At 46.0% G+C, this 26,205-nt stretch overlaps 2 protein-coding genes across 2 annotated transcripts in view; both read left to right on the forward strand.

Annotated features, from left to right (window-relative positions):
- The window catches only part of LOC139388601 (regulatory factor X-associated protein), a 1,150,577-nt gene that overhangs the window by 952,890 nt on the left and 171,482 nt on the right, over positions 1–26,205 (forward strand). The window lies entirely within an intron of this gene.
- Positions 1–26,205, forward strand: part of LOC139388240 (FRAS1 related extracellular matrix 2a) — a 243,105-nt gene that overhangs the window by 23,388 nt on the left and 193,512 nt on the right. Inside the window, exon 5 of the mRNA XM_071134789.1 lies at positions 18,590–18,679. Coding sequence (XP_070990890.1) covers positions 18,590–18,679 — 90 coding nt within the window. The remainder of the gene's footprint in view (positions 1–18,589; positions 18,680–26,205) is intronic.

The following is a 26,205-nucleotide window of genomic DNA, read 5'->3' on the forward strand; positions in this document are numbered from 1 at the left end:
ATTTATTTCATGATTTTCTAAAACAGTTGCTTATTTACTTTGAGGCTTTGTTCAAATCTATATAGCATATTAAAATCTATATTTAATATGTACAACTAGTATTATGGGTAAGTCTTTGTCATGGAAAGTCAGAATCTGAAACGATAATGTAACAATCACAGCTAATCATTCACTCATATATTTACACATTCCCTCTGTTCATAATTACTAGATAATGACTTAACCACCCAATGCATTACAAAGATTTTATTTAGAAGGGGATAATTATTAATCTAACTGGCAAGTACTGGCTGGGGAATTGAAATGGCAATCTATGGGGGAGGTATTAGCTGCAATTTAGATGTTTAATTACAGCCTTTGCTCTTCAGAGTGTGATTAACAGGGGAAAATAGAGGCTGCGGTTGTATGTTAACTGTGAACCCCTGGTCTCCGCTCATCTGGCAATCCAGGCAGACTAAAGCAAATTCACAAGGTTATTCAAATATTATAAATATTATTGGACCTCAGGTCTGCATGGTGGGAGCACACTGCAGTCCAGTGTCTACCAACCTTTTTTTTTAACTGTGGCAGACCTGGACCGTTTCTCTTCTTCAGCAGCAGCATACCTAAAATGTCTCATTTGATCCACGTTGCAAATTATCTATTTTCTTGGACACTTTTTTTAATAGATTAAATAGGCTCCAAATGTCCAAATCATCTGAAAGTATCTAAAAAATTATTGTGAAGCAAAAAAAAAAATTGCTTAAAAATGTTTTGAACATGATGCGTGACAAATGCGTACATCGGTCCCGTGAATTGAATGAGATTTGATTCCACAATGACACAACAGTAAATACTACAGTAACTCTTACAAAATAATTACAGACTTTACCAAAAACACTACAGGAAATACTATAGTATTTAACCATAGTATACTATAATCTTTTTTTCATGTTGGCCACAATAGTGCTCCCATGTCAAAACTCCATGTACATTCCACAGTACAGGTTAATGAGTGTTCCAAAAAAATGATCAAGACTAGGAGAAGTTTTGGGGCACCCCCGAGAGTTCCAAAAGGCACACCTGAGAGTTCCTAAAGGCACGCCTGAGAGTTCCTAAAGGCACGCCTGAGAGTTCCTAAAGGCACCCCTGAGAGTTCCAAAAGCCACCCCTGAGAGTTCCAAAAGGAACACCTGAGAGTTCCAAAAGGCACCCCTGAGAGTTCCAAAAGGCACCCCTGAGAGTTCCTAAAGGCACCCCTGAGAGTTCCTAAAGGCACCCCTGAGAGTTCCTAAAGGCACCCCTGAGAGTTCCAAAAGGCACCCCTGAGAGTTCCAAAAGGCACCCCTGAGAGTTCCAAAAGGCACCCCTGAGAGTTCCAAAAGGCACCCCTGAGAGTTCCAAAAGGCACCCCTGAGAGTTCCAAAAGGCACCCCTGAGAGTTCCAAAAGGCACCCCTGAGAGTTCCAAAAGGCACCCCTGAGAGTTCCAAAAAGCACCCCTGAGAGTTCCAAAAGGCACCCCTGAGAGTTCCAAAAGGCACACCTGAGAGTTCCAAAAGGCACCACCTGAGTTCCAAAAGGCACCCCTGAGAGTTCCAAAAGGCACCCCTGAGAGTTCCAAAAGGCACACAACTGAGAGTTCCAAAAGGCACCACCTGAGTTCCAAAAGGCACCCCTGAGAGTTCCAAAAGGCACACCTGAGAGTTCCAAAAGGCACACCTGAGTTCCAAAAGGCACCCCTGAGAGTTCCTAAAGGCACCCCTGAGAGTTCCAAAAGGCACACCTGAGTTCCAAAAGCCACCTCTGAGAGTTCCTCAAGGTACACCAGTTTGTGGAGATGTTTCATTCTGGGCTGCTTCCCAAATGGCTGTTCGGTACAGTGGCTTGTTCAATGAGACGAGCAAAGTAAAGGATCATGGGTAAGAGCTCAGAGTAAGTGTAGGTGTGTGTGCATGATTGTGTGTGTATGAGAGACGAAAATCAATCGAATAATGTAAGATAATTCTCTGTAAAACTCTTTGGAAGTGTAGTGATATGTGTAAGATAATTCTCTGTAAAAGACTTTGGAAGTGTAGTGATATGTGTCTTTATGTGACATGCTGAGTGTGTTGTAAACACATTGTAGAGACAAGTCTAGGATTCAAACCCAGTCATACTAGGAGGCGAGGAGAGAGGCACCGAGGTGTGGAGGGTTGTGCTAGATGGTATACATGTTCAAGTCAAGTCACGTCAGGAAGATTTTTCTTTGCATTTTTGTTAACCTTAACCCTATTTTTCCTATCCTGCTACGTTATTTATCATAACCTGCTGCAAAGTTTCTCCTAACATGCTACGAAAGTCAATTCTGTCCGTGGCTGCATGCCATCTAGTCAAAATCACTGTGGAGGGAAGCCAAGACTAGAAACAGAGGCAGGCAGACAGATGGAAGCAGAGGCTTCTCTTTCTGGAAGACAGAAAATTCTTCTGACAGCAACCAGAGTGTCACTGTGTCTGGCAAAGGGAGATAGGGGAGAAGGGGGAGAGGGAGGGATATACAGAGGGAGAGAGAGAGAGCGAGGGGGAGCGAGAGAGTGGGAAAAAAAAGAGGGGAGGAGGGGAGAGAGGGAAAGAGAGGGGGGGCAAGGAGAAAGAAATGGAAGGACAAAAGGAAAGATGAAAGGAGAGGGAGAGAGAGAGAGATAAAGAGAGCGATGGAAGAAGAGAAATAGATATGGGAGGAGAGAGAGACTCAGCAAACATTTTCATCAGAGGATGCAGCGAGGCGAAAGAGACACTCTTGTCTTTATTTACCCCTTCTACTACCCTGGTCTGGTCCCAGGATGCACCTTGCTAAATATTTCATGACCTGAGTGCCCTACGGTTCAGAATGTTGACTTCTAGTTCTGCCAGATCTCTGTGCCTTGTAGCTTCCATTAGGGGCTCATCTCAATACTTCTAATTCTGCCAGGTCTTTCTGCCTTCTGAAGAGTATTCCTGTATATAATAATGTAAGGAAAGACGCTGGAGATGTGAAGCATGTACAGGGAGTGAACATTTAACTTATTCGGGATAGGGGGCAGCATTTTCCCTTTTGGATAAATAGCGTGCCCAATTTCAACTTCCTGCTACTCATCCCCAGAATATAAGATTTGCATATTATTAGCAGCATGCCACCCTGCATACCACCGCTGGCTTGTTTCTGAAGCTAAGCAGGGTCGGTCCTGGTCAGCAGCATACCACCCTGCATACCACTGCTGGCTTGCTTCTGAAGCTAAGCAGGGTCGGTCCTGGTCAGTTCCTGGATGGGAGACCAGATGCTGCTGGAAATGGTGTTGAAGGGCCAGTAGGAGGCACTCTTTCCTCTGGTCTAAAAAAATATCCCAATACCCCAGGGCAGTGATTGGGGACACTGCCCTGTGTAGGGTGTGGTCTTTCGGATGGGATGTTAAACAGATGTCCTGACTCTCTGAGGTCATTAAAGATCCCATGGCACTTATCGTAAAAGTGGGGGTGTTAAACCCGGTGTCCTGGCTAAATTCCCAATCTGGCCCTCATCCATCACGGTTACCTAATAATCCCCAGTTTACAATTGGCTCATTCATCCCCCTCCCCCATTTGCAGGTTGTTGCTGCAAATGAGAATGTGTTCTCAGTCAACTTACCTGGTAAAATAACAGATAAATAAATACTTTTGGATAGAAAACACTCTGAAGTTTCTTAAACTGTTTGAATCATGTCTGTGAGTATAACATAATTTATGTAGCAGGCAAAACCCTGAGGACAAACCATTCAGATTTTTTTTTTTAGGTCACTGTCTATTTAATTGAGAAATCAGATTTCTAAGGGACTTGTTTGCAGTTCCTACCGCTTCCACAGGATGTCACCAATCTTTAGAAATTGGTTGAGGTTATTCCTTTGTGTAATGAAGAAGTACGGCCATCTTGAACAAGTGTCACGTCATGTGTACTGTTTGATAGAAGCGCAAGACCAGAAAGCATGCTTGAGTTTGTTGTCTTCCTGTATTGAACACAGATCATCCCGTCTTCAATTTGATTGATTATTTACGCTTAAAAATACCTAAAGTTGTATTACAAAAGTAGTTTGAAATGTTTTGGCAAAGTTTACGGGTAACTTTTGAGATATTTTTCTGGTGACGTTGGTCAAGTTGGAACCAGTGTTTTTCTGGATCAAACGCACCAAATAAATTGACATTTTGGATATATATATCGACGGAATTAATCGAGCAAAAGGACCATTTGTGATGTTTATGGGACATATTGGAGTGCCAACAGAAGAAGCTCGTCAAAGGTAAGGCAATTTTATTTCTGCGTTTTGTGTCGCGCCTGCAGAGTTTAAATATGCTACTCTCTCATTGTTTACTGTTGTGCTATCATCAGATAATAGCATCTTATGCTTTCGCCGAAAAGCCTTTTTGAAATCTGACATCTTGGCTGGATTCACAACGAGTGTAGCTTTAATTTGGTATCTTACATGTGTGATTTAATGAAAGTTAGTATTTTATTTGAATTTGGCGCTCTGCATTTTCCCTGGCTATTGGCCAGGTGGGACGCTAGCGTCCAACCTATCCCAGAGAGGAATTAATGAAACAATGGACATACAATGACATACAATGACATACAATGACGGGGTGGCCGAGGCATGAAAGCTTGACGATCCCGCTGAGCTGTGGGAGCCTGACATGCCGGTTGAGCTGTGGGAGCCTGACGATCCGGGTTTGGCGTGAAAGCTTGACGATCCCGCTGAGCTGTGGGAGTCTGACATGCCGGTTGAGGTGTGGGAGCCTGACGATCCGGGTGAGGCGTGAAAGCTTGACGATCCTGCTGAGCTGTGGGAGCCTGACAAGCCGGTTGAGGTGTGGGAGCCTGACAAGCCGGCTGAGGCAAGGAAATCTCTCGAGCCAGCTAAGTCGTGGAAGCCCAACGAGCCAGCTAAGTCGTGGAAGCCCAACGAGCCAGCTGAGGCACCCCCGGTTCATCGGTGGAGGCACCCGGACCCGACGTCACCACCAAACACAAAAATCACGAACTCCCTGGTGCTTCAAATAGTGGTGTCAGCATTTTGTAAGGACCGACGCTGGAGACGAGAAGCAAGTACAGGGAGTGAACATTTAATGAAACAATGGACATATAACAAAACAAGAACAGCGTCTCGACGGGGGAACAAAACGACATTACGATAATAATGCTGACACAGGCAACCAACTGAGGAACGGACAGATATAGAGGGGCAATCAACAAAGTGAAGGAGTCCAGGTGAGTCCAATGAGCACTGATGCGCGTAATGATGTTAACAGGTGTGAGTAATGATGGTGGCAGGTGTGAGTAATGACGGTGACAGGTGTGAGTAATGATGGTGACAGGTGTGAGTAATGACGCGCAGCCTGGCACCCTCGAATGCTGGAGCAGGCGTGACAAATTAAGCCCTTCATTTGTGGGGATTTTTTTGTTTGTTCTTTTTGTCTGGGCCTGGCTCACTGGTGGGTGGGCCTGGCTCACCGGTGGGTGGGCCTGGCTGCCAAGTATGTAGGCCTTAGCCCTCCCAGGCCCATCCATGGCTGCACCCCTGCACAATCATGAACAATCCTTGGATTAGGGCCTAATGAATTTATTTTAATTGACTGTAGCTCAGTAAAATCTTTGAAGTTTTTGCATGTAACGCTTATATTTTCGTTCCGTAATACACAGTGCCTTCGGAAAGTATTCAGACCCCTTGACTTTTTCCACATTTTATTATGGTACAGCCTTATTCTAAAAATGTATTCCATCGTTTTTTTTCTCATCAGTCAACACATACAGTGGGGCAAAAAAGTATTTAGTCAGCCACCAATTGTGCAAGTTCTCCCACTTAAAAAGATGAGAGGCCTGTAATTTTAATCATAGGTACACCTCAACTATGAAAGACAAAATGAGAAAACAAATAAAAAAAATCACATTGTAGGATTTTTAATGAATGTATTTGCAAATTATGGTGGAAAATAAGTATTTGGTCACCTGCAAACAAGCAATATTTCTGGCTCTCACAGACCTGTAACTTCTTCTTTGAGGCTACTCTGTCCTCCACTCGTTACCTGTATTAATGGCACCTGTTTGAACTTGTTATCAGTACAAAAGACACCTGTCCACAACCTCAAACAGTCACACTCCAAACTCCACTATGGCCAAGACCAAAGAGCTGTCAAAGGACACCAGAAACAAAATTGCAGACCTGCACCAGGCTGGGAAGACTGAATCTGCAATAGGTAAGCAGCTTGGTTTGAAGAAATCAACTGTGGGAGCAAATATTAGGAAATGGAAGACATACAAGACCACTGATAATCTCCCTCGATCTGGGGCTCAACGCAAGATTTCACCCCGTGGGGTCAAAATAATCACAAGAACGGTGAGCAAAAATCCCAGAACCACACGGGGGGACCTAGTGAATGACCTGCAGAGAGCTGGGACCAAAGTAACAAAGCCTACCATCAGTAACACACTACGCCGCCAGGGACTCAAATCCTGCAGTGCCAGACGTGTCCCCCTGCTTAAGCCAGTACATGTCCAGGCCCGTCTGAAGTTTGCTAGAGAGCATTTGGATGATCCAGAAGAAGATTGGGAGAATGTCATATGGTCAGATGAAACCAAAATATAACTTTTTGGTAAAAACTCAACTCGTCGTGTTTGGAAGACAAAGAATGCTGAGTTGCATCCAAAGAACACCATACCTACTGTGAAGCATGGGGGTGGAAACATCATGCTTTGGGGCTGTTTTTATGCAAAGGGACCAGGACGACTGATCCGTGTAAAGGAAAGAATGAATGGGGCCATGTATCGTGAGATTTTGAGTGAAAACCTCCTTCCATCAGCAAGGGCATTGAAGATGAAACGTGGCTGGGTCTTTCAGCATGACAATGATCCCAAACACACCGCCCGGGCAACGAAGGAGTGGCTTCGTAAGAAGCATTTCAAGGTCCTGGAGTGGCCTAGCCAGTCTCCAGATCTCAACCCCATAGAAAATCTTTGGAGGGAGTTGAAAGTCCGTGTTGCCCAGCAACAGCCCCAAAACATCACTGCTCTAGAGGAGATCTGCATGGAGGAATGGGCCAAAATACCAGCAACAGTGTGTGACAACCTTGTGAAGACTTACAGAAAAAGTTTGACCTCTGTCATTGCCAACAAAGGGTATATAACAAAGTATTGAGATAAACTTGTAAACTTGTTATTGACCAAATACTTATTTTCCACCATTATTTGCAAATAAATTCATAAAAAATCCTGCAATGTGATTTTCTGGATTTTTTTTTCTCATTGTGTCTGTCATAGTTGAAGTGTACCTATGATGAAAATTACAGGCTTCTCTCATCTTTTTAAGTGGGAGAACTTTCACAATTGGTGGCTGACTAAATACTTTTTTGCCCCACTGTAATATCCATAATGCCATGCAAAAACAGGTTTTCGAAATGTTTGCCTATTTATACAAAAAAATATATATTTACATAAGTATTCAGACCCTTTATTCAGTACTTTGTTGAAACACCTTTGGCAGTGATTACAGCCGCAAGTCTTCTTGGGTATGACTGTACAAGCTTGGCATACCTCACACTCAACGTCAACAAAACTAAGGAGATGATTGTGGACTTCAGGAAACAGCAGAGGGAACACCCCCCTATCCACATCGATGGAACAGTAGTGGAGAGGGTAGTAAGTTTTAAGTTCCTCGGCGTACACATCACAGACAAACTGAATTGGTCCACCCACACAGACAGCATCGTGAAGAAGGCGCAGCAGCGCCTCTTCAACCTCAGGAGGCTGAAGAAATTCGGCTTGTCACCAAAAGCACTCACAAACTTCTACAGATGCACAATCGAGAGCATCCTGTCGGGCTGTATCACCGCCTGGTACGGCAACTGCTCCGCCCACAACCGTAAGGCTCTCCAGAGGGTAGTGAGGTCTGCACAACGCATCACCGGGGGCAAACTACCTGCCCTCCAGGACACCTACACCACCCGATGTCACAGGAAGGCCATAAAGATCATCAAGGACAACAACCACCCGAGCGAGCCACTGCCTGTTCACCCCGCTATCATCCAGAAGGCGTGGTCAGTACAGGTGCATAAAAGCTGGGACCGAGAGACTGAAAAACAGCTTCTATCTCAAGGCCATCAGACTGTTAAACAGCCACCACTAACATTGAGTGGCTGCTGCCAACACACTGACTCAACTCCAGCCACTTTAATAATGGGAATTGATGGGAAATGTAAAATATATCACTAGCCACTTTAAACAATGCTACCTAATATAATGTTTACATATCCTACATTATTAATCTCATATGTATACGTATATACTGTACTCTATATCATCTACTGCATCTTTATGTAATACATACTAGCCACTTTAACTATGCCACTTTGTTTACATACTCATCTCATATGTATATACTGCACTCAATACCATCTACTGTATCTTGCCTATGCCGCTCTGTACCATCACTCATTCATATATCTTTATGTACATATTCTTTATCCCCTTACACTTGTGTCTATAAGGTAGTAGTTTTGGAATTGTTAGTTAGATTACTTGTTGGTTATTACTGCATTGTCGGAACTAGAAGCACAAGCATTTCGCTACACTCGCATTAACATCTGCTAACCATGTGTATGTGACAAATAAAATTTGATTTGATTTGATTTGTACTTGGGGAGTTTCTCCCATTCTTCTCTGCTGATTCTCTCAAGCTCTGTCAGGTTGGATGGGTTGTGTTGCTGCACAGCTATTTTCAGGTCTCTCCAGAGATGTTCGATCGGGTTCAAGTCCGGGCTCTAAGCTGGGCCACTCAAGAACATTCAGAGCCACTCCTGCATTGTCTTGGCTGTGTGCTTAGGGTCGTTGTCTTGTTGGAAGGTGAATCTTCGTCTTCCAGTGCTCTGGAGCAGGTTTTCATCATGGATCTCTCTGTACTTTGCTCCGGTCCTCTTTCCCTCAATCCTGACTAGTCTCCCAGTGCCTTTTACTGAGGAGTGGCTTCTGTCTGGCCACCCTACTGTAAAGGCCTGATTGGTGGAGTGCTGCAGAGATCGTTGTCCTTTTTGGATGGTTCTCCCATCTCCACAGAGGAACTCTGGAGCTCTGTCAGTGACCATTGGATTATTGATGACCTCCCTGACCAAGGCCCTTCTCCCCCGATTGCTTAGTTTTGCTGGGCGGCCAGCTCTAGGAAGAGTCTTGGTGGTTCCAAACTTCCTCTATTTAAGAATGATGGAGGCCACTGTGTTCTTGTGGACCTTCAATGCTGCAGACATTTTTGGTACCCTTCCCCAGATCTGTGCCTCGACACAATCCTGTCTCGGAGCTCTACAGTCAATTCCTTCAACCTCATGGCTTGGTTTTTGCTCTGACATGCACTGTCAACTGTGGGACCTAATATAGACAGGTGTGTGCCTTTCCAAATAATGTCCAATTAATTTAATTTACTATAAGGTGGACTCCAATCAAGTTGTAGAAACATCTCAAGGATAATCAATGGAAACAGGGTGCACCTGAACTCAATTTAGAGTCTCATAGCAAAGGGTCTGAATACTTATGTAAATAAAGTATTTCTGTTTATTTTTAAGTTATTTTTACATTTCTGTTTATAATTAATTATTCGCTTCAAACGGCATTTGAGGATATTTTGGTAACCAGTGTGAAGTCTTACATGAAAGCTTTTCTCAATATCATCAAGTTCTGATTTGACAGCTCTTTGCATTTCACTGTTGTTTAAACTGTCTCATCGTTTTTAACTTTGTAATAAAAGTCAGTAACAGTAGAATTAGTTATGAATAATTTTACTTTCCTCAAAACTCAAGCTGTCTGCTACAGTGTGTACCGTACAAGTTGTAGAAACATCTCAAGGATGATCAACGGAAACAGGATGCACCTGAGCTCAATTTCAAGTCTAATAGCAAAGGCTCTGAATACTTATGTAAATAAGGTATTTATGTTTATTTTTAAATTATTTTAAAATTTCTGTTTTTATAATTAAATGAATTATTGCACACATTTTAAATGATGCAAACATTTCTAAAAAACGTGTTTTCGCTTAGTCGTTATGGGATGTTGTGTGTAGATTGCTCAGGAAATGTTTTTATTTGATCAATTTAAGAATAAGGTTGTAACGTAACAAAATGTGGAAAAAGTCAAGAGCTCTGAATACTTTCCAAAGACACTGTATACAACAGTTATTTAACTACAATATGTATTCTATAGTTAACTGTAAGTACTACAGTAAATACTACAGTAAATACTACAGTTTTCACTGTAGTGTTTTTCCTGACTTTAGACCACTAAAACACTACAGTGAATACTATAGTATTTATTTTATGTGTGCTGTTTCTTTCTGCTGGAGTCAATGCAGTACTTTAACTTTCAAGGGCTGGTTTCCTACTAGCAGATTAAGTCTAATTCAAAAATTTACTTTCAGTGGATTCTTGTTGAACATTTTTAGTTTAGTAAATTATAGTTTACCATTTTATTTAGGTTAAAAATAAATTGTCCAGAGGTTTATGTAATCTAGGTCCTGGAATCTTCATGCCAGGTTTCCCAGACAGATTAAAGAGATTGTCTCTAAGATTTTTTTTTGCCAGTAGTTCAAGAGCCAAAGCTGGTCCCCGAAAATTGCGTACTACATCATATCTGTGCAGATATGTGCAGCACATCTTTGCTCACTCTCAAATCAAAGTTTATTTCAGATGTTTTCAGATGTTAAAGCAGGTGCAGCGGAATACTCACTCTGCTGTGTGTGCACTCCAATGGGAAGGGGCTGAAGCTCATTGGCTGGAAATGAAATTGCTAGGGGGGCTGGCCCACGTGGGAAAAAAAATGTATAGAAAATGGCGCCAAACATCTTCCAGAGAAAAGTTGCTTAAGGATTTATTTTGTTGCTAGGTGAAGTTAAATAGTTATTCTGCTCATAGATTATGCATGTCCCGTATGAAACAAAGTTCCAGAGCATGTCTTTAAGTCTATATTTCTGTAAAAAAATACACTTTCAGTGTATATTCTCTATTGAACCCAGAAGTAGGCTTAATTATTCTGTCTCCGGAATACTGTCCCTCAGAGTTGATAAACCCATGCTGGAGGGGTGATAAGAAATGGAAACAGCAACTCAGCGTGATACGAGAGCGAGAAATACACACGCACACGCACACACGCACGCGCACACACACACACACGCACGCACGCACGCACGCACGCACACACACACACACACACACGCACGCACGCACGCGTACACACACATACACACACGATACAAGAGGCAGCGTGCTGCTGTTACAGCAGAGCTGATTGATACGTTTGCAAAGTGGGACACCTTCCGTCTTTTAACAATGATATGACAGAGAGAGAGAGAGAGAGAGAGAGGGAGGGGGAGAGAGAAAGAGAGAGAGAGAGAGAGAGAGAGAGAGGGGGAGAGAGAGAGAAAGGGGGGCGTAACCAGTGGGAGAGACAGGCAGAGAGAGAGAGAGAGAGAGAGAGAGAGAACCAGGGGGAGAGAGAGGCAGAGAGAGAGAGAGAGAGAGAGAGAGAGAACCAGTGGGAGAGAGAGGCAGAGAGAGTTAGAGAGAGAGAGAGAGAACCAGTGGGAGAGAGAGGCAGAGAGACTTAGAGAGAGAGAGAACCAGTGGGAGAGAGAGTCAGGTTGGGACAGCTTCCGTCTTTAAACAATGGTATGACAGATAGATAGAGAGAACGAGGGAGAGGAAGATAGAGTGAGAGAACGAGAGAGAGCGAGACAGAGAGATAATCAGTGGGTGAGCCAGACTTAAAGGATAATTCCACCACTTTTCAACTGCATCATTATCTCCAGCACCAGTGAGAAAACGGTACATTTCTATGTTGTATTGGGAAGAAAAAAAAGTTAAACACTTCCACACGCTGACATCATCAAAAGTGATGCGATATACACTAAGTGCACAAAACATTAGGAACCTTTTCCTAATATTGGGTTGCACCGTCGAATCAGCCTCAATTCTTTGGGGCATGGATCCTGCAAGGTTTCGAAAGCATTTCACAGGTATGCTTATTGACTCCAATGCTTCCCACAGTTGTGTCAAGTTGGCTGGATGTCCTTTGATTGGTGGACCATTCTTGATACACAGAGGAAACTGTTGAGTGTGGAAAAAACCCAGCAGCGTTGCAGTTCTTGACACAAACCGGTGCACCTGGCACCTACTACCCTAACCTGCTCAAAGGCACTTAAACATTTTGTCTTGCCCATTCACCCTCTGAATGGCACATATACAAAAGCCATGTCTCAATTGTCTCAAGGATTAAAAATCCTTATTAAACCTGTCTCCTCCCCTTCATCTACACCGATTTAAGTGGATTTAACAAGTGAATGGATCATAGCGTTCACCTGGATTGACCTTGACAGTCTGTGTCATGGAAAGAACAGGTGTTCTTAATGTTTTGTACACTCAGTGTATATAGTGTAACTATACAGGTAAATGTCAAAATAAAGGAAACACTTCTAGTAAATGAGGGATACAAAGTATATTGAAAGCAGACGCTTTCACATAAAGGTGTGGTTCCTGAGTTAAATGTGACTTTAACATCCCATCATGCTTAGGGTTGTGTATAAAAATGCTAGGCAGGGCATTATTATTGTACATTGTGTTAATTTAGCTTCCACACACTATGGTTCAAACAGTAGCTCCTTTTTTATTTTTGTAACGGTTTTCTTGATGCGAAGGAGAGTCGGACCAAAATGCAGCGTGTGGTTTACGATCCATGTTTATTAAATAATACGAAACACGAATCTCCAATACAATACTATAAAACAAAACGTAACGAACGTAACGAAAACCTAAACAGCCTATCTGGTGAAAAACACATAGACAGGAACAATCACCCACAAACACACAGTGAAACCCAGGCTACCTAAATATGGTTCCCAATCAGAGACAATGACGAACACCTGCCTCTGACTGAGAACCATATCAGGCTGAACATAGAAATAGACAAACAAGACATGAAACATAGAATGCCCACCCAGATCACACCCTGACCAATCAAAACATAGAAAATACAAAGTAAACTATGGTCAGGGCGTGACAGTACCCCCCCCCCAAGGTGCGGACTCCGGCCGCAAAACCTGAACCTATAGGGGAGGGTCTGGGTGGGCATCTGTCCGCGGTGGCGGCTCTGGCGCTGGACGTGGACCCCACTCCATGACAGTTTTAATCCCCCTCCTAAACGTCCCTAAATAGGTTACCCACCACAATGATAACATGGGACAGAGGGACAGCTCGGGACAGAGGTAACTCGGGACAGATGGGTAGCTCAGCACTGAGAAGAAGCTCAGCACTGAGAAGAAGCTCAGCACTGAGAGGAAGCCCAGGCAGGTAGTAGAAACTACCAGAACCTGGCTGGCTGGCGGTTTCAGCAGATCCTGGTCGACTGGCGGATCTGGGAGAATCTGGTCGACTGGCGGATCTGGGAGAATCTGGTCGACTGGCGGATCTGGGAGAATCTGGTCGACTGGCGGATCTGGGAGAATCTGGTCGACTGGCGGATCTGGGAGAATCTGGTCGACTGGCAGATCTGGAAGAGTCTGGTCGACTGGCAGATCTGGAAGAGTCTGGTCGACTGGCAGATCTGGAAGAGTCTGGTCGACTGGCAGATCTGGAAGAGTCTGGACGACTGGCAGATCTGGAAGAGTCTGGACGACTGGCAGATCTGGAAGAGTCTGGACGACTGGCGGATCTGGGAGAGTCTGGTCGACTGGCGGATCTGGGAGAATCTGGTCGACTGGCGGATCTGGGAGAATCTGGTCGACTGGCGGATCTGGGAGAATCTGGTCGACTGGCGGATCTGGGAGAATCTGGTCGACTGGCGGATCTGGGAGAATCTGGTCGACTGGCGGATCTGGGAGAATCTGGTCGACTGGCAGATCTGGAAGAGTCTGGTCGACTGGCAGATCTGGAAGAGTCTGGTCGACTGGCAGATCTGGAAGAGTCTGGTCGACTGGCAGATCTGGAAGAGTCTGGACGACTGGCAGATCTGGAAGAGTCTGGACGACTGGCAGATCTGGAAGAGTCTGGACGACTGGCAGATCTGGAAGAGTCTGGTCGACTGGCAGATCTGGAAGAGTCTGGTCGACTGGCAGATCTGGAAGAGTCTGGTCGACTGGCAGATCTGGAAGAGTCTGGACGACTGGCAGATCTGGAAGAGTCTGGACGACTGGCAGATCTGGAAGAGTCTGGACGACTGGCAGATCTGGAAGAGTCTGGACGACTGGCAGCTCTGGCTGCTCCATGCTGACTGGCTGCTCCATGATGACTGGTAGCTCTGGCTGCTCCATGCTGACTGGCTGCTCCATGCTGACTGGCAGCTCTGGCTGCTCCATGCTGACTGGCTGCTCCATGCTGACTGGCAGCTCTGGCTGCTCCATGCTGACTGGCTGCTCTGGCTGCTCCATGCTGACTGGCTGCTCCATGCTGACTGGCTGCTCCATGCTGACTGGCGGCCCTGGCTGCTCCATGCTGACTGGCGGCCCTGGCTGCTCCATGCTGACTGGCGGCCCTGGCTGCTCCATGCTGACTGGCGGCCCTGGCTGCTCCATGCTGACTGGCGGCCCTGGCTGCTCCATGCTGACTGGCGGCCCTGGCTGCTCCATGCTGACTGGCGGCCCTGGCTGCTCCATGCTAACTGGCAGCTCTGGCGGCTCCTTGCAGACTGGCAGCTTTGGCGGCATCCTGCAGACAGGCAGCTCTGGCGGCTCCTTGCAGACTGGCAGCTCCATGCAGACTGGCAGCTCTATGCAGACTGGCAGCTCCATGCAGACTGGCAGCTCCATGCAGACTGGCAGCTCCTTGCAGACTGGCAGCTCCTTGCAGACTGGCAGCTCCTTGCAGACTGGCAGCTCTAAGCTAACTGGCAGCTCTATGCTAACTGGCAGCTCTATGCTAACTGGCAGCTCTATGCTAACTGGCAGCTCTATGCTAACTGGCAGTTCTGAACAGGCGGGAGACTCCGGCAGCGCTGTAGAGAAGGAAGGCTCTAACAGCGCTAAACAGGCGGGAGACTCCGACAGCGCTGGAGAGGAGGAGGGCTCCGACAGCGCTGGACAGGCGAGGCGCACTGTAGGCCTGATGCGTGGTGCTGGCACTGGTGGTACTGGGCCAAGGACACGCACAGGAAGCCTGGTGCGGGGAGCTGCTACCGGAGGGCTGGGGTGTGGAGGTGGTACTGGAAAAACCGGACCGTGCAGGCGCACTGGAGCTCTTGAGCACCGAGCCTGCCCAACCTTACCTGGTTGAATGCTCACGGTCGCCCTGCCAGTGCGGAGAGGTGGAATAGCCCGCACTGGGCTATGCAGGCGAACCGGAGACACCGAGCGCAAGGCTGGTGCCATGTAAGCCGGCCCAAGGAGACGCACTGGGGACCAGCTGCGTAGAGCCGGCTTCATGGCATTAGGCTCGACGCTCAATCTAGCCCGGCAGACACGCGGAGCTGGAATATACCGCACCGGGCTATGCACCCGCACTGGAGACACCGTGCGCACCACTGCATAACACGGTGCCTGTCCGGTCTCTCTAGCCCCCCGGTAAGCACAGGGAGTTTGCGCAGGTCTCCTACCTGGCGTAGCCATACTCCCTGTTAGCCCCCCCCCAAGAAATTTTTGGGGCTGCCTCTCGGGCTTCCTTGCCAGCCGTGTTCCCTCATATCGCCGGCTCTTCTCTCCGGCTGCCTCAGCTCTCCTAAGTGCCTCCACCTGTTCCCATGGGAGGCGATCTCTTCCAGCCAGTATCTCCTCCCAAGTGTAACAGCCCTTGCCATCCAAAACGTCCTCCCATGTCCATTCCTCCTTACGCTGCTGTTGCTGCCTGTTGACACGCTGCTTGGTCCGTTGGTGGTGGGTGATTCTGTAACGGTTTTCTTGATGCGAAGGAGAGTCGGACCAAAATGCAGCGTGTGGTTTACGATCCATGTTTATTAAATAATACGAAACACGAATCTCCAATACAATACTATAAAACAAAACGTAACGAACGTAACGAAAACCTAAACAGCCTATCTGGTGAAAAACACATAGACAGGAACAATCACCCACAAACACACAGTGAAACCCAGGCTACCTAAATATGGTTCCCAATCAGAGACAATGACGAACACCTGCCTCTGACTGAGAACCATATCAGGCTGAACATAGAAATAGACAAACAAGACATGAAACATAGAATGCCCACTCAGATCACACCCTGACCAATCAAAACATAGAAAATACAAAGTAAACTATGGTCAGGGCGTGACAATTTTTTACAAAAAAAACATGTATTTTTATCCACAGACCAATGCACTTCTTTCACTGGTTTGGTACTAGAGATAAAGAGTATAAGGTTTTAAAAAAGTGGTGTAATAGTCCTTTAATGCTTCTTCGCTTCAAACAGCGTTTGAGGATATTTTGGTAACCAGTGTGAAGTCTTTACATGAAAGCTTTTCTCAATATCATCAAGTTCTGATTTGACAGCTCTTTGCATTTCACTGTTGTTTAAACTGACTCATCGTTTTTAACTTTGTAATAAAAGTCAGTAACAATAGAATTAGTTATGAATAATTTTACTTTCCTCAAAACTCAAGCTGTCTGTGTCTACAGTGTGTACCGTACAAGTTGTAGAAACATCTCAAGGATGATCAATGGAAACAGGATGCACCTGAGCTCAATCTCATAGGAAACGGTCAGAATACTTATGTAAATGAGATATTTCAGTTTTGTATTTTTTTAATTACATTTGCAACAATAAATATTAATAATGTTTTTTTTTGCATTGTCATTATGGGGTATTGTGATGTCATTATGGGGTATTGTGATGTCATTATGGGGTATTGTGATGTCATTGTGGGGTATTGTGTGTAGATTGATGAGGAATAAATGTCATCCATTTTAGAATAAGCCTGTAACGTAACAACGTGTGAAAAACATCAAGTGGTCAGAATACTTTCCGAATGCACTGTAAATATGCTAAATAGTAAACCATAGGAGAACAGGAAAACAGAAGAACCAGGTAGGATACTCTTCAAAATGCATTAATAAGAAAGTAACCAACCAATGCCTTGTAAATTACTGTAAAAAAATGTATTAATAGCCCAGGCCTTTATTTCCTTCAATCCCTTAAACACAACTGGTTCGTATTAGAGACAGGCTTCTATTTTCAGCCAGGTGTCTTTTCCTTATTTGCAAACGGCTTTTGCTCACAAAAGTTTTTTTGAAAAGACTACCTCACTGACCAGAATAAGTATTACAATAACAAAAACAGCACAGATCAGACTTGCAAAGATTAGGCAGCCTATCATACATCTATCATATAGCCTCGCTATTGTTATTTTACTGCTGCTCTTTACTTATTTCTTTTGTATTTTTATTTTTTTTAATTACTTAATTAAGATATTTTTCTTAAAAGTGCATTGTCGGTTAAGGGTTTGTTAAAATAAACATTTCACTGTAAGGTTTTATTCGGTCTACTACATATTCGGCACATGTGACAAATACAATTTGATTTGATTTGATTTCACGCTTCAGTACCGTGGAGAGCAGTACTTTTTCCTCTTCCTCCCCCTCCTCCTCCTTCTCCTCCTCCTCTTCCTCCTCCTGGAGAGCCAGTACCGGTAGCATTCATGTCGTGTTTTTCTTTTTGGTTAGCAACGATGACAGAGTAAATAAAACATGTAAATAAACCATTTATTTAGATTGGACATGTATTTGAAAAAAGGGCATTTAATTTGCTGTAATGATTCTTTTAAGTTTTTATGGGAATGTATATTTATTGAAACCGCATCGCCCCTATGACGAGTAGCGTGGGCTATTAATGACGCCTCCGCCATATGTTTCTCTCATCCTTATGAAGCAGTTTAAAAAATATATATATAAACACTGTTCTTGGCGGTGAAAGTGGACATTTTCTAAAGGTTGAAGGAAGGGGTGACGGTGGACATTTTCCGAAGACTGACATACATGTTCAAGGATCTACAGGAGTACACAACAAGTATACACATACTGTACATACCCATATGAATACAGAAATCCGAAAGACATCTTTCTATTTGATGAAATAGCCTTTGTAAAAAAAGATCCATAACATGTGAGGAACATTATTAAGATCACTAGTATGCTAGAGGTTTATTTTCTGTTCAGAAAACAGATTGTCAGTTAACATGTCCTCCTACCCTCTTCCTCCTCCTCTTCCCCCTCCTCTTGTTCTTCATCTTCTTCCCCCTCATCCTCCTCTTCCCCCTCCTATTCCTCCTCCTTCTCCTCCTCCCGCTATTTATTTTCTTCCTCATCTTCCTCCTCTTCATCCTCCTCCTCTTCATCCTCCTCTTCCTCTTCCTCCTCCCGCTATTTCTCTTCTTCCTCCTCCTTCTCCTCCTCCTGCTATTTCTCTTCTTCCTCATCTTCCTCCTCCTTCTCCTCCTACTCTTCCTCCTCTTCCTCCTCCTTCTCCTCTTCCTTCTCCTCCTCCTCCTTCTCCTCCCCTTCCTCCTCTTCCTCTTCCTCCTCCTCTTCCTCTTCCTCCTCTTCCTCCTCCTTCTCCTCTTCCTCCTCCTCTTTCTCTTCCTCCTTTTCCCCTTCCTCCTCCTCCTCTCTTTGCAGCTGACATTGATGACCTAAAGATCTGCTATGTGTTAAGAAATGAAGAGAGCGCAACCACAGACCTCTTCCTCTTCTCTGTTGAAGACAACGGTAAGACTGTCACCCTGTTGACACACACACACACACACACACACACATGCACACACACACACACACACACACACACGCTATGCAGTCTACTCAGTACTGCATTTTTTTCAGCAAAATATTAAATGCTGCACTTCTTGTTGTTTGTCTCCTGCATAGTTACCAGTTTGTTGTCATGGAATTAGAGATGTTGTTATGATTGATTGCAGATAAAGGATATCATGTGAATAGCTGGAGGTAATATTGAAACAGCAACGAGGAAAAAAAGACTAATCACTGTAGACAATAAAGGAACCCATGAGACTCTAAGACATGTAGACATGTACTGTACTGTCTGCATTGTGAATTCACGTGGAATTATAAGGGAAAACCGATACAAAATGGCAGTGTAATCATTAAGAAAAATGGTCCAATTGTCACATCCCCGCTATGTATTAGCGACACACACACACACACACACACACACACATATTGAAGTCCTCTGACCAGTCAGTCAAAGCGGCTGATAATGAGAGCCTATGGCTAACTAGAGGGGCTCTGTGTGTGTGTGTGTGTGTGTGTGTGTGTGTGTGTGTGTGTGTGTGTGTGTGTGTGTGTGTGTGTGTGTGTGTGTGTGTGTGTGTGTGTGTGTGTGTGTGTACACTTGTGCGCGTGTTTGTGTGCATCGTCAGGGGCGATTAATAATGATAGCTCAGGGTTGTAAAAGTGGGGCAGTGCCCCAAGCAACAGACAAGTAATTACTGACATGACATATTATAGGGCTGTGTTACAGGGGAAGACTGGGAAGAGACAACTTTTAAAGGGCTGTGATACAGGGGAAGATTGGGGACAGACACATTTTTACAGGGCTGTCTTAGTGGGGAAGACCCAGCCACCCCCATACAACTCTACTACCCCATTAAAACCCCCAGCCACCCCCATACAACTCCCCACTACCCCATTAAAACCCCAGCCACCCCCAGACAACTCCACTACCCCATTAAAACCCCAGCCACCCCCAGACAACTCCACTACCCCATTAAAACCCCCAGCCACCCCCACACAACTCCACTACCCCATTTAAACCCCCAGCCACTCCCACACAACTCCACTACCCATTCCACTACCCCATTAAAACCCCTAGCCACCCCGAGACAACTCCACTACCCCATTAAAACACCCAGCCACCCCCAGACAACTCCACTACCCCATTAAAACACCCAGCCACCCCCAGACAACTCCACTACCCCATTAAAACACCCAGCCACCCCCAGACAACTCCACTACCCCTTCCACTACCCCATTAAAACCCCTAGCCACCCCCAGACAACTCCACTACCCCATTAAAACCCCCAGCCACCCCCACACAACTCCACTACCCCATTAAAACACCCAGCCACCCCCAGACAACTCCACTACCCCATTAAAACCCCCAGCCACCCCCAGACAACTCCACTACCCCTTCCACTACCCCATTAAAACACCCAGCCACCCCCAGACAACTCCACTACCCCATTAAAACCCCCAGCCACCCCCACACAACTCCACTACCCCATTAAAACACCCAGCCACCCCCAGACAACTCCACTACCCCATTAAAACCCCCAGCCACCCCCACACAACTCCACTACCCCATTAAAACACCCAGCCACCCCCAGACAACTCCACTACCCCATTAAAACCCCTAGCCACCCCCACACAACTCCACTACCCCATTAAAACCCCTAGCCACCCCCACACAACTCCACTACCCCATTAAAACACCCAGCCACCCCCAGACAACTCCACTACCCCATTAAAACCCCTAGCCACCCCCACACAACTCCACTACCCCATTAAAACACCCAGCCACCCCCAGACAACTCCACTACCCCATTAAAACCCCTAGCCACCCCCACACAACTCCACTACCCCATTAAAACCCCTAGCCACCCCCAGACAACTCCACTACCCCATTAAAACCCCCAGCCACCCCCACACAACTCCACTACCCCATTAAAACACCCAGCCACCCCCAGACAACTCCACTACCCCATTAAAACCCCTAGCCACCCCCACACAACTCCACTACCCCATTAAAACCCCTAGCCACCCCCAGACAACTCCACTACCCCATTAAAACCCCTAGCCACCCCCAGACAACTCCACTACCCCATTAAAACACCCAGCCACCCCACCACCACCTTACATACAAATGGCATACCGCTGCTTTATCTAGGGTTAGCTCAAAAATGCCCATTTAAAAAGCCTCCTTTTAATCTTAACACTCAACCACCCTTCTCTGTGTGTGTGTTTGTGTGTTTGTGTGTGTGTGTGTGTGTGTGTGTGTGTGTGTGTGTGTGTGTGTGTGTGTGTGTGTGTGTGTGTGTGTGTGTGTGTGTGTGTGTGTGTGTGTGTGTGTGTGCGTGTGTGTGTGTGTGTGTGTGTAGGGGTCCATGATTAGAGGATGTCTGAACAGAGAGGGTGACATTGCTTTGGTACAAAGAGCCCTCGGAAGTAACGGGAGTCGCCATGTAAAGGATTATATTACGTTACCACACACACACACACACACACACACACACACACACACACACACACACACACACACACACACACACACACACACACACTGTCTCATGCCAATCCTGATTTGTAACGATTGTTTTACTTTCATGCCTCTGTGACTATATAACATCTAATACAGCTTTCTAATAGTGATTTGTGTTCTGTCTCCAAGTCTTGTTCCTTGTCTGTTAATTAAGCCTGGTTCAGATACAACAGCAGACAGACAACTAGCCGGTTATAGAAGCTAACTAAAGACGGGGTATTCAGATCAAAAAGATGGTTGGGACTATTTCCACACGGTGCTTCTTTACAATGACCTGATGAACTTGTTGTAGCAAATGAGTATCATGAAAGACATGCACCGGAAACAGGCCTAAACTTTGTGACTTGTCAATTATCAGCAAGTTAGGCTACCTAACTGCAGCAAAAAATAGCCAGCTAGCTCTCTGTCTGCTTAGTCAGCTAGCTGTCTGCCTGGTTAGCTAGCTAGCTCTCTGTCTGCTTAGTCAGCTAGCTGTCTGCCTGGTTAGCTAGCTAGCTGTCTGCCTGGTTAGCTAGCTAGCTGTCTGCTTGGTTAGCCAGCTAGCTGTTTGCTTGGTTAGCCAGCTAGCTGTCTGCCTGATTAGCTAGCTAGCTGTCTGCCTGGTTAGCTTGCTAGCTGTCTGCTTGGTTAGCTAGCTAGCTGTCTGCTTGGTTAGCCAGTTAGCTGTCTGCTTGGTTAGCCAGCTAGCTGTCTGCCTGATTAGCTAGTTGTATTTAACTGGTCTGTTGTGGTCCTGTCTCGTCTGTTGTATTTAACAGGTCTGTTGTGGTCCTGTCTCATCTGTTGTATCTGAACAGGTCCGCTATGGTCCTCCTCTGGGAAGAGTATCTTTAGAGTCTGTGAATTGTCTAGTTTTTAATATTTTACTATGTGTAAATGCTATTGAACCTTTTGCGTTCAAATATCTATTTGTGTTTGATCAGTGAGAAAAGGATGAAAGGATATATTTTTAGAGGATTCAAACTTTACTTAAGTTTAGATGTATACTTAGTAGCTGCACACCTCTATGTGTGTGTGTGTGTGTGTGTGTGTGTCTCTCAGGTTCATTACTGGCTGTGTTCCTGGCAGTACTTCACAACTACTCTTATGCATAAACATGCTGTTGCTATGGTTACCCTTCAGTTGTCTCAACCCCTGACCTCTCTCTGTTAGCTAACCTGCCCATATTGGTTTACCTAAGAGTGGCAACACACACACACACACACACACACACACACACACACACGCACACACACGTCCCTGGCTGATGACAGTAATCCGTTGTCACTACATTTTCCCTCTCCCTCCTTTTCGCGTTATCTCTCCATATTTATCCTCATCCATCTCTTCCCCTTTTCCCTCCCTCCCTCCCTCCCTCCCTCCCTCCCTCCCTCCCTCCCTCCCTCCCTCCCTCCCTCACTCGCTCCATCCCTCCCTCTGCCCTCTCCCCCCTCTCTCTGTCTCCCCTCTCTCACTTTCGCTCTCTCTCTCTCCCTCTCCCCTCTCCCCTCTCCCCCCTCTCCCTATGTCTCCCCTCCCTTCCTCTCTCTGTGTCTCCCCTCCCTCCCTCCCTCCCTCCCTCCCTCCCTCCCTCCCTCCCTCCCTCCCTCCCTCTCTCTCTTTCTCCCTCTCCCTTCTCCTCCCTCTCCCTGTGTCTCCCCTCTCTCTGTGTCTCCCCTCCCTCCCTCTCTCCCTCCCTCTCCCCTCTCCCCCCTCTCTCTGTGTCTCCCCTCTCTCACTTTCGCTCTCTCCTTCTCCTCTTAACCTTTTACATTTTATCAGATGCTCTTATCCAGAGCGATTTACATTTGTGCATTTATCTTTAAGATAGCTAGGTGAGACATATCACAACATATCACAATCGTAGCAAGAACATTTCCCCTCAATATCGTAGCTGTCCTGACATAAAGGGGAAGCTCGTTCCACCATTGGGGTGCCAGGACAGAGAGGAGTTTTGACTGGGCTGTGTGGGCGTTGCCCTCCCATAGGAGTGGGGAGTTTTGACTGGGCTGTGTGGGCGTTGCCCTCCCATAGGAGTGGGGAGTTTGACTGGGCTGTGTGGGCGTTGCCTTCCCATAGGAGTGGGAAGTTTGACTGGGCTGTGTGGGCGTTGCCCTCCCATAGGAGTGGGGAGTTTTGACTGGGCTGTGTGGGCGTTGCCCTCCCATAGGAGTGGGAAGTTTTGACTGGGTTGTGTGGGCATTGCCCTCCCATAGGAGTGGGAAGTTTTGACTAGGCTGTGTGGGCGTTGCCCTCCCATAGGAGTGGGGAGTTTTGACTGGGCTATGTGGGCGTTGCCCTCCCATAGGAGTGGGAAGTTTTGACTGGGCTGTGTGGGCGTTCCCTCCCATAGGAGTGGGAAGTTTGACTGGGCTGTGTGGGCGTTGCCTTCCCATAGGAGTGGGGAGTTTTGACTGGGCTGTGTGGGCGTTGCCCTCCCATAGGAGTGGGAAGTTTCGCCCCACAGTTTGGGAAACACTATTGTAGAGTATGACCCTGCAGGAGCGAGTCACTGCTTTGCTGTTTGCAGAGAATGACAGGGTGTTGTCCAGGGTCATGCAAATGTCCTTTGCACTCTGGCAAAGGGGACACTGTGGAGTTGTCAACCGTGATGCAGAGGTCTTGGAGCGGGCAGGCCTTTCCCCGGGAGGAAGAGCAGCTTCTGTTTTGTTGAGGTTGAGGTGGTGGGGCCGAGTTCCAAGATGAGATGTGTGCCAGGCATGTGGAGATGCGTGTTGCCACCTGGGTGTCAGAAGGAGGGAAGAAGACAATTATCTCTCTGGTGAGTACCGTGCCGATTAAGCATGAACATAACCTTAAATATCCTTAAAACATTATCAACAAAAACAACAACACGTCAACAAAGCAAAAGGAAAACCTAAAACTGCTACAGAGATACTCTACATGACCAAAAGTATGTGGACACCAGCTTGTCGAACATCTCATTCCAAAATCATGGGGATTAACATGGAGTTCGTCCCCCCTTTTGCTGCTGTAACAGGTAGAATTTTTTTCTTATTTGACTTGCCTAGTTAAATAATAGTTACATATTTTATTTTATTTTATAAATAACAGCCTCCACTCTTCTGGGAAGACTTTCAACTAGATGTTGGAACACTGCTGCTATAACAGCCTCTACTCTTCTGGGAAGACTTTCAACTAGATGTTGGAACATTGCTGCTATAACAGCCTCTACTCTTCTGGGAAGGCTTTCAACTAGATGTTGGAACTTTGCTGCAGGGACTTGCTTCCATTCAGCCACAAGAGTATTAGTGAGGTCGGGCACTGATGCTGGGTGATTAGGCCTGGCTCGCAGTCGGCGTTCCAATTCATCGCAATGGTGTTCAATGGGGTTGAGGTCAGGGCTCTGTGCAGGCCAGTCAAGTTCTTCTATACCGATCTCGACAAAACATTTCTGTTTGGACCTCGCTTTGTGCACGGGGGCATTGTCGTGCTGAAACAGGAAAGGGCCTTCCCCAAACTGTTGCCACAAAGTTGGAAGCAAAGAATCGTCTAGAATGTCATTGTATGCTGTAGTGATAAGAGTTCCCTTCACTGGAAGTAACGGGCCAAACCCAAACCATGAAAAACAGCTCCAGACTAATATTCCTCCTCTTCACAGTTGTCACTATGCATTCAGGCAGGTAGCGTTCTCCTGACATCCGCCAAACCCAGATTTGTCCGTCGGACTGCCAGATTCTGAAGTGTGATTCATCACTCCAGAGACGTTTCCACTTCACAATAACAGCACTTATAGTTGACCGGGACAGCTCTAGCAGGGCAGAGATTTGACAAACTGACTTGTTGGAAAGGAGACACCCTGTCACATTGAAAGTCACTGAGCTCTTCAGTGCGGGCCATTCTAGTGCCATTGTTTGTCTATGGAGATTGCCTGGCGGTGTACTTGATTTTATGCACCTGTCAGCAACGGGTGTGGCTGAAATAGAGGAATCCACTAATTTGAAGGGGTGTCCACATACTTTTGGCCATGTGGTGAAGGTGTTATTGTATTTCTGAGATTTGCTGTCATGTCACAAATAATTTCTATGTCGCTCAAATTCACCCTTTTCCTTTCATCCTTTTCCACATTCTTCCTCCTGTCTTTACCAGTACTCTTCCTCCTCTTTATTCCCCCTTTACTAGTACTCTTCCTCCTATTTCTCCTCTTTATTCCCCCTTTACCAGGACTCTTCCTCCTCTTCTTCCTCTTTATTCCCCCTTTACCAGGACTCTTCCTCCTCTTCTTCCTCTTTATTCCCCCTTTACCAGGACTCTTCCTCCTCTTCTTCCTCTTTATTCCCCCTTTACCAGTACTCTTCCTCCTCTTTATTCCCCCTTTACCAGGACTCTTCCTCCTCTTCTTCCTCTTTATTCCCCCTTTACCAGGACTCTTCCTCCTCTTCTTCCTCTTTATTCCCCCTTTACCAGTACTCTTCCTCCTCTTTATTCCCCCTTTACCAGGACTCTTCCTCCTCTTCTTCCTCTTTATTCCCCCTTTACCAGTACTCTTCCTCCTCTTCCCCCTCTTTATTCGCCCTTTACCAGGACTCTTCCTCCTCTTTATTCCCCCTTCATCAGTACTCTTCCTCCTCTTTCTCCTCTTCCTCCTGTCTTTACCAGTACTCTTCCTCCTCTTTATTCCCCCTTTACCAGTACTCTTCCTCCTCTTTCTCCTCTTCTTCCTGTCTTCACCAGTACTCTTCCTCCTCTTCCTTCTCTTTATTCCCCCTTTACCAGTACTCTTCCTCCTCTTTCTCCTCTTTATTCCCCCTTTACCAGTACTCTTCCTCCTCTTTATTCCCCCTTTACCAGTACTCTTCCTCCTCTTCCTCCTATCTTTACCAGTACTCTTCCTCCACTTTCTCCTCTTTATTCCCCCTTCACCAGTACTCTTCCTCCTCTATACCTGTCTTTACCAGTACTCTTCCTCCTCTTTATTCCCCATTTACCAGTACTCTTCCTCCTCTTTCTCCTCTTTATT

The sequence above is a fragment of the Oncorhynchus clarkii genome, chromosome 29 (assembly GCF_045791955.1).
Source record: "Oncorhynchus clarkii lewisi isolate Uvic-CL-2024 chromosome 29, UVic_Ocla_1.0, whole genome shotgun sequence".
Classification (NCBI taxonomy): domain Eukaryota; kingdom Metazoa; phylum Chordata; class Actinopteri; order Salmoniformes; family Salmonidae; genus Oncorhynchus; species Oncorhynchus clarkii.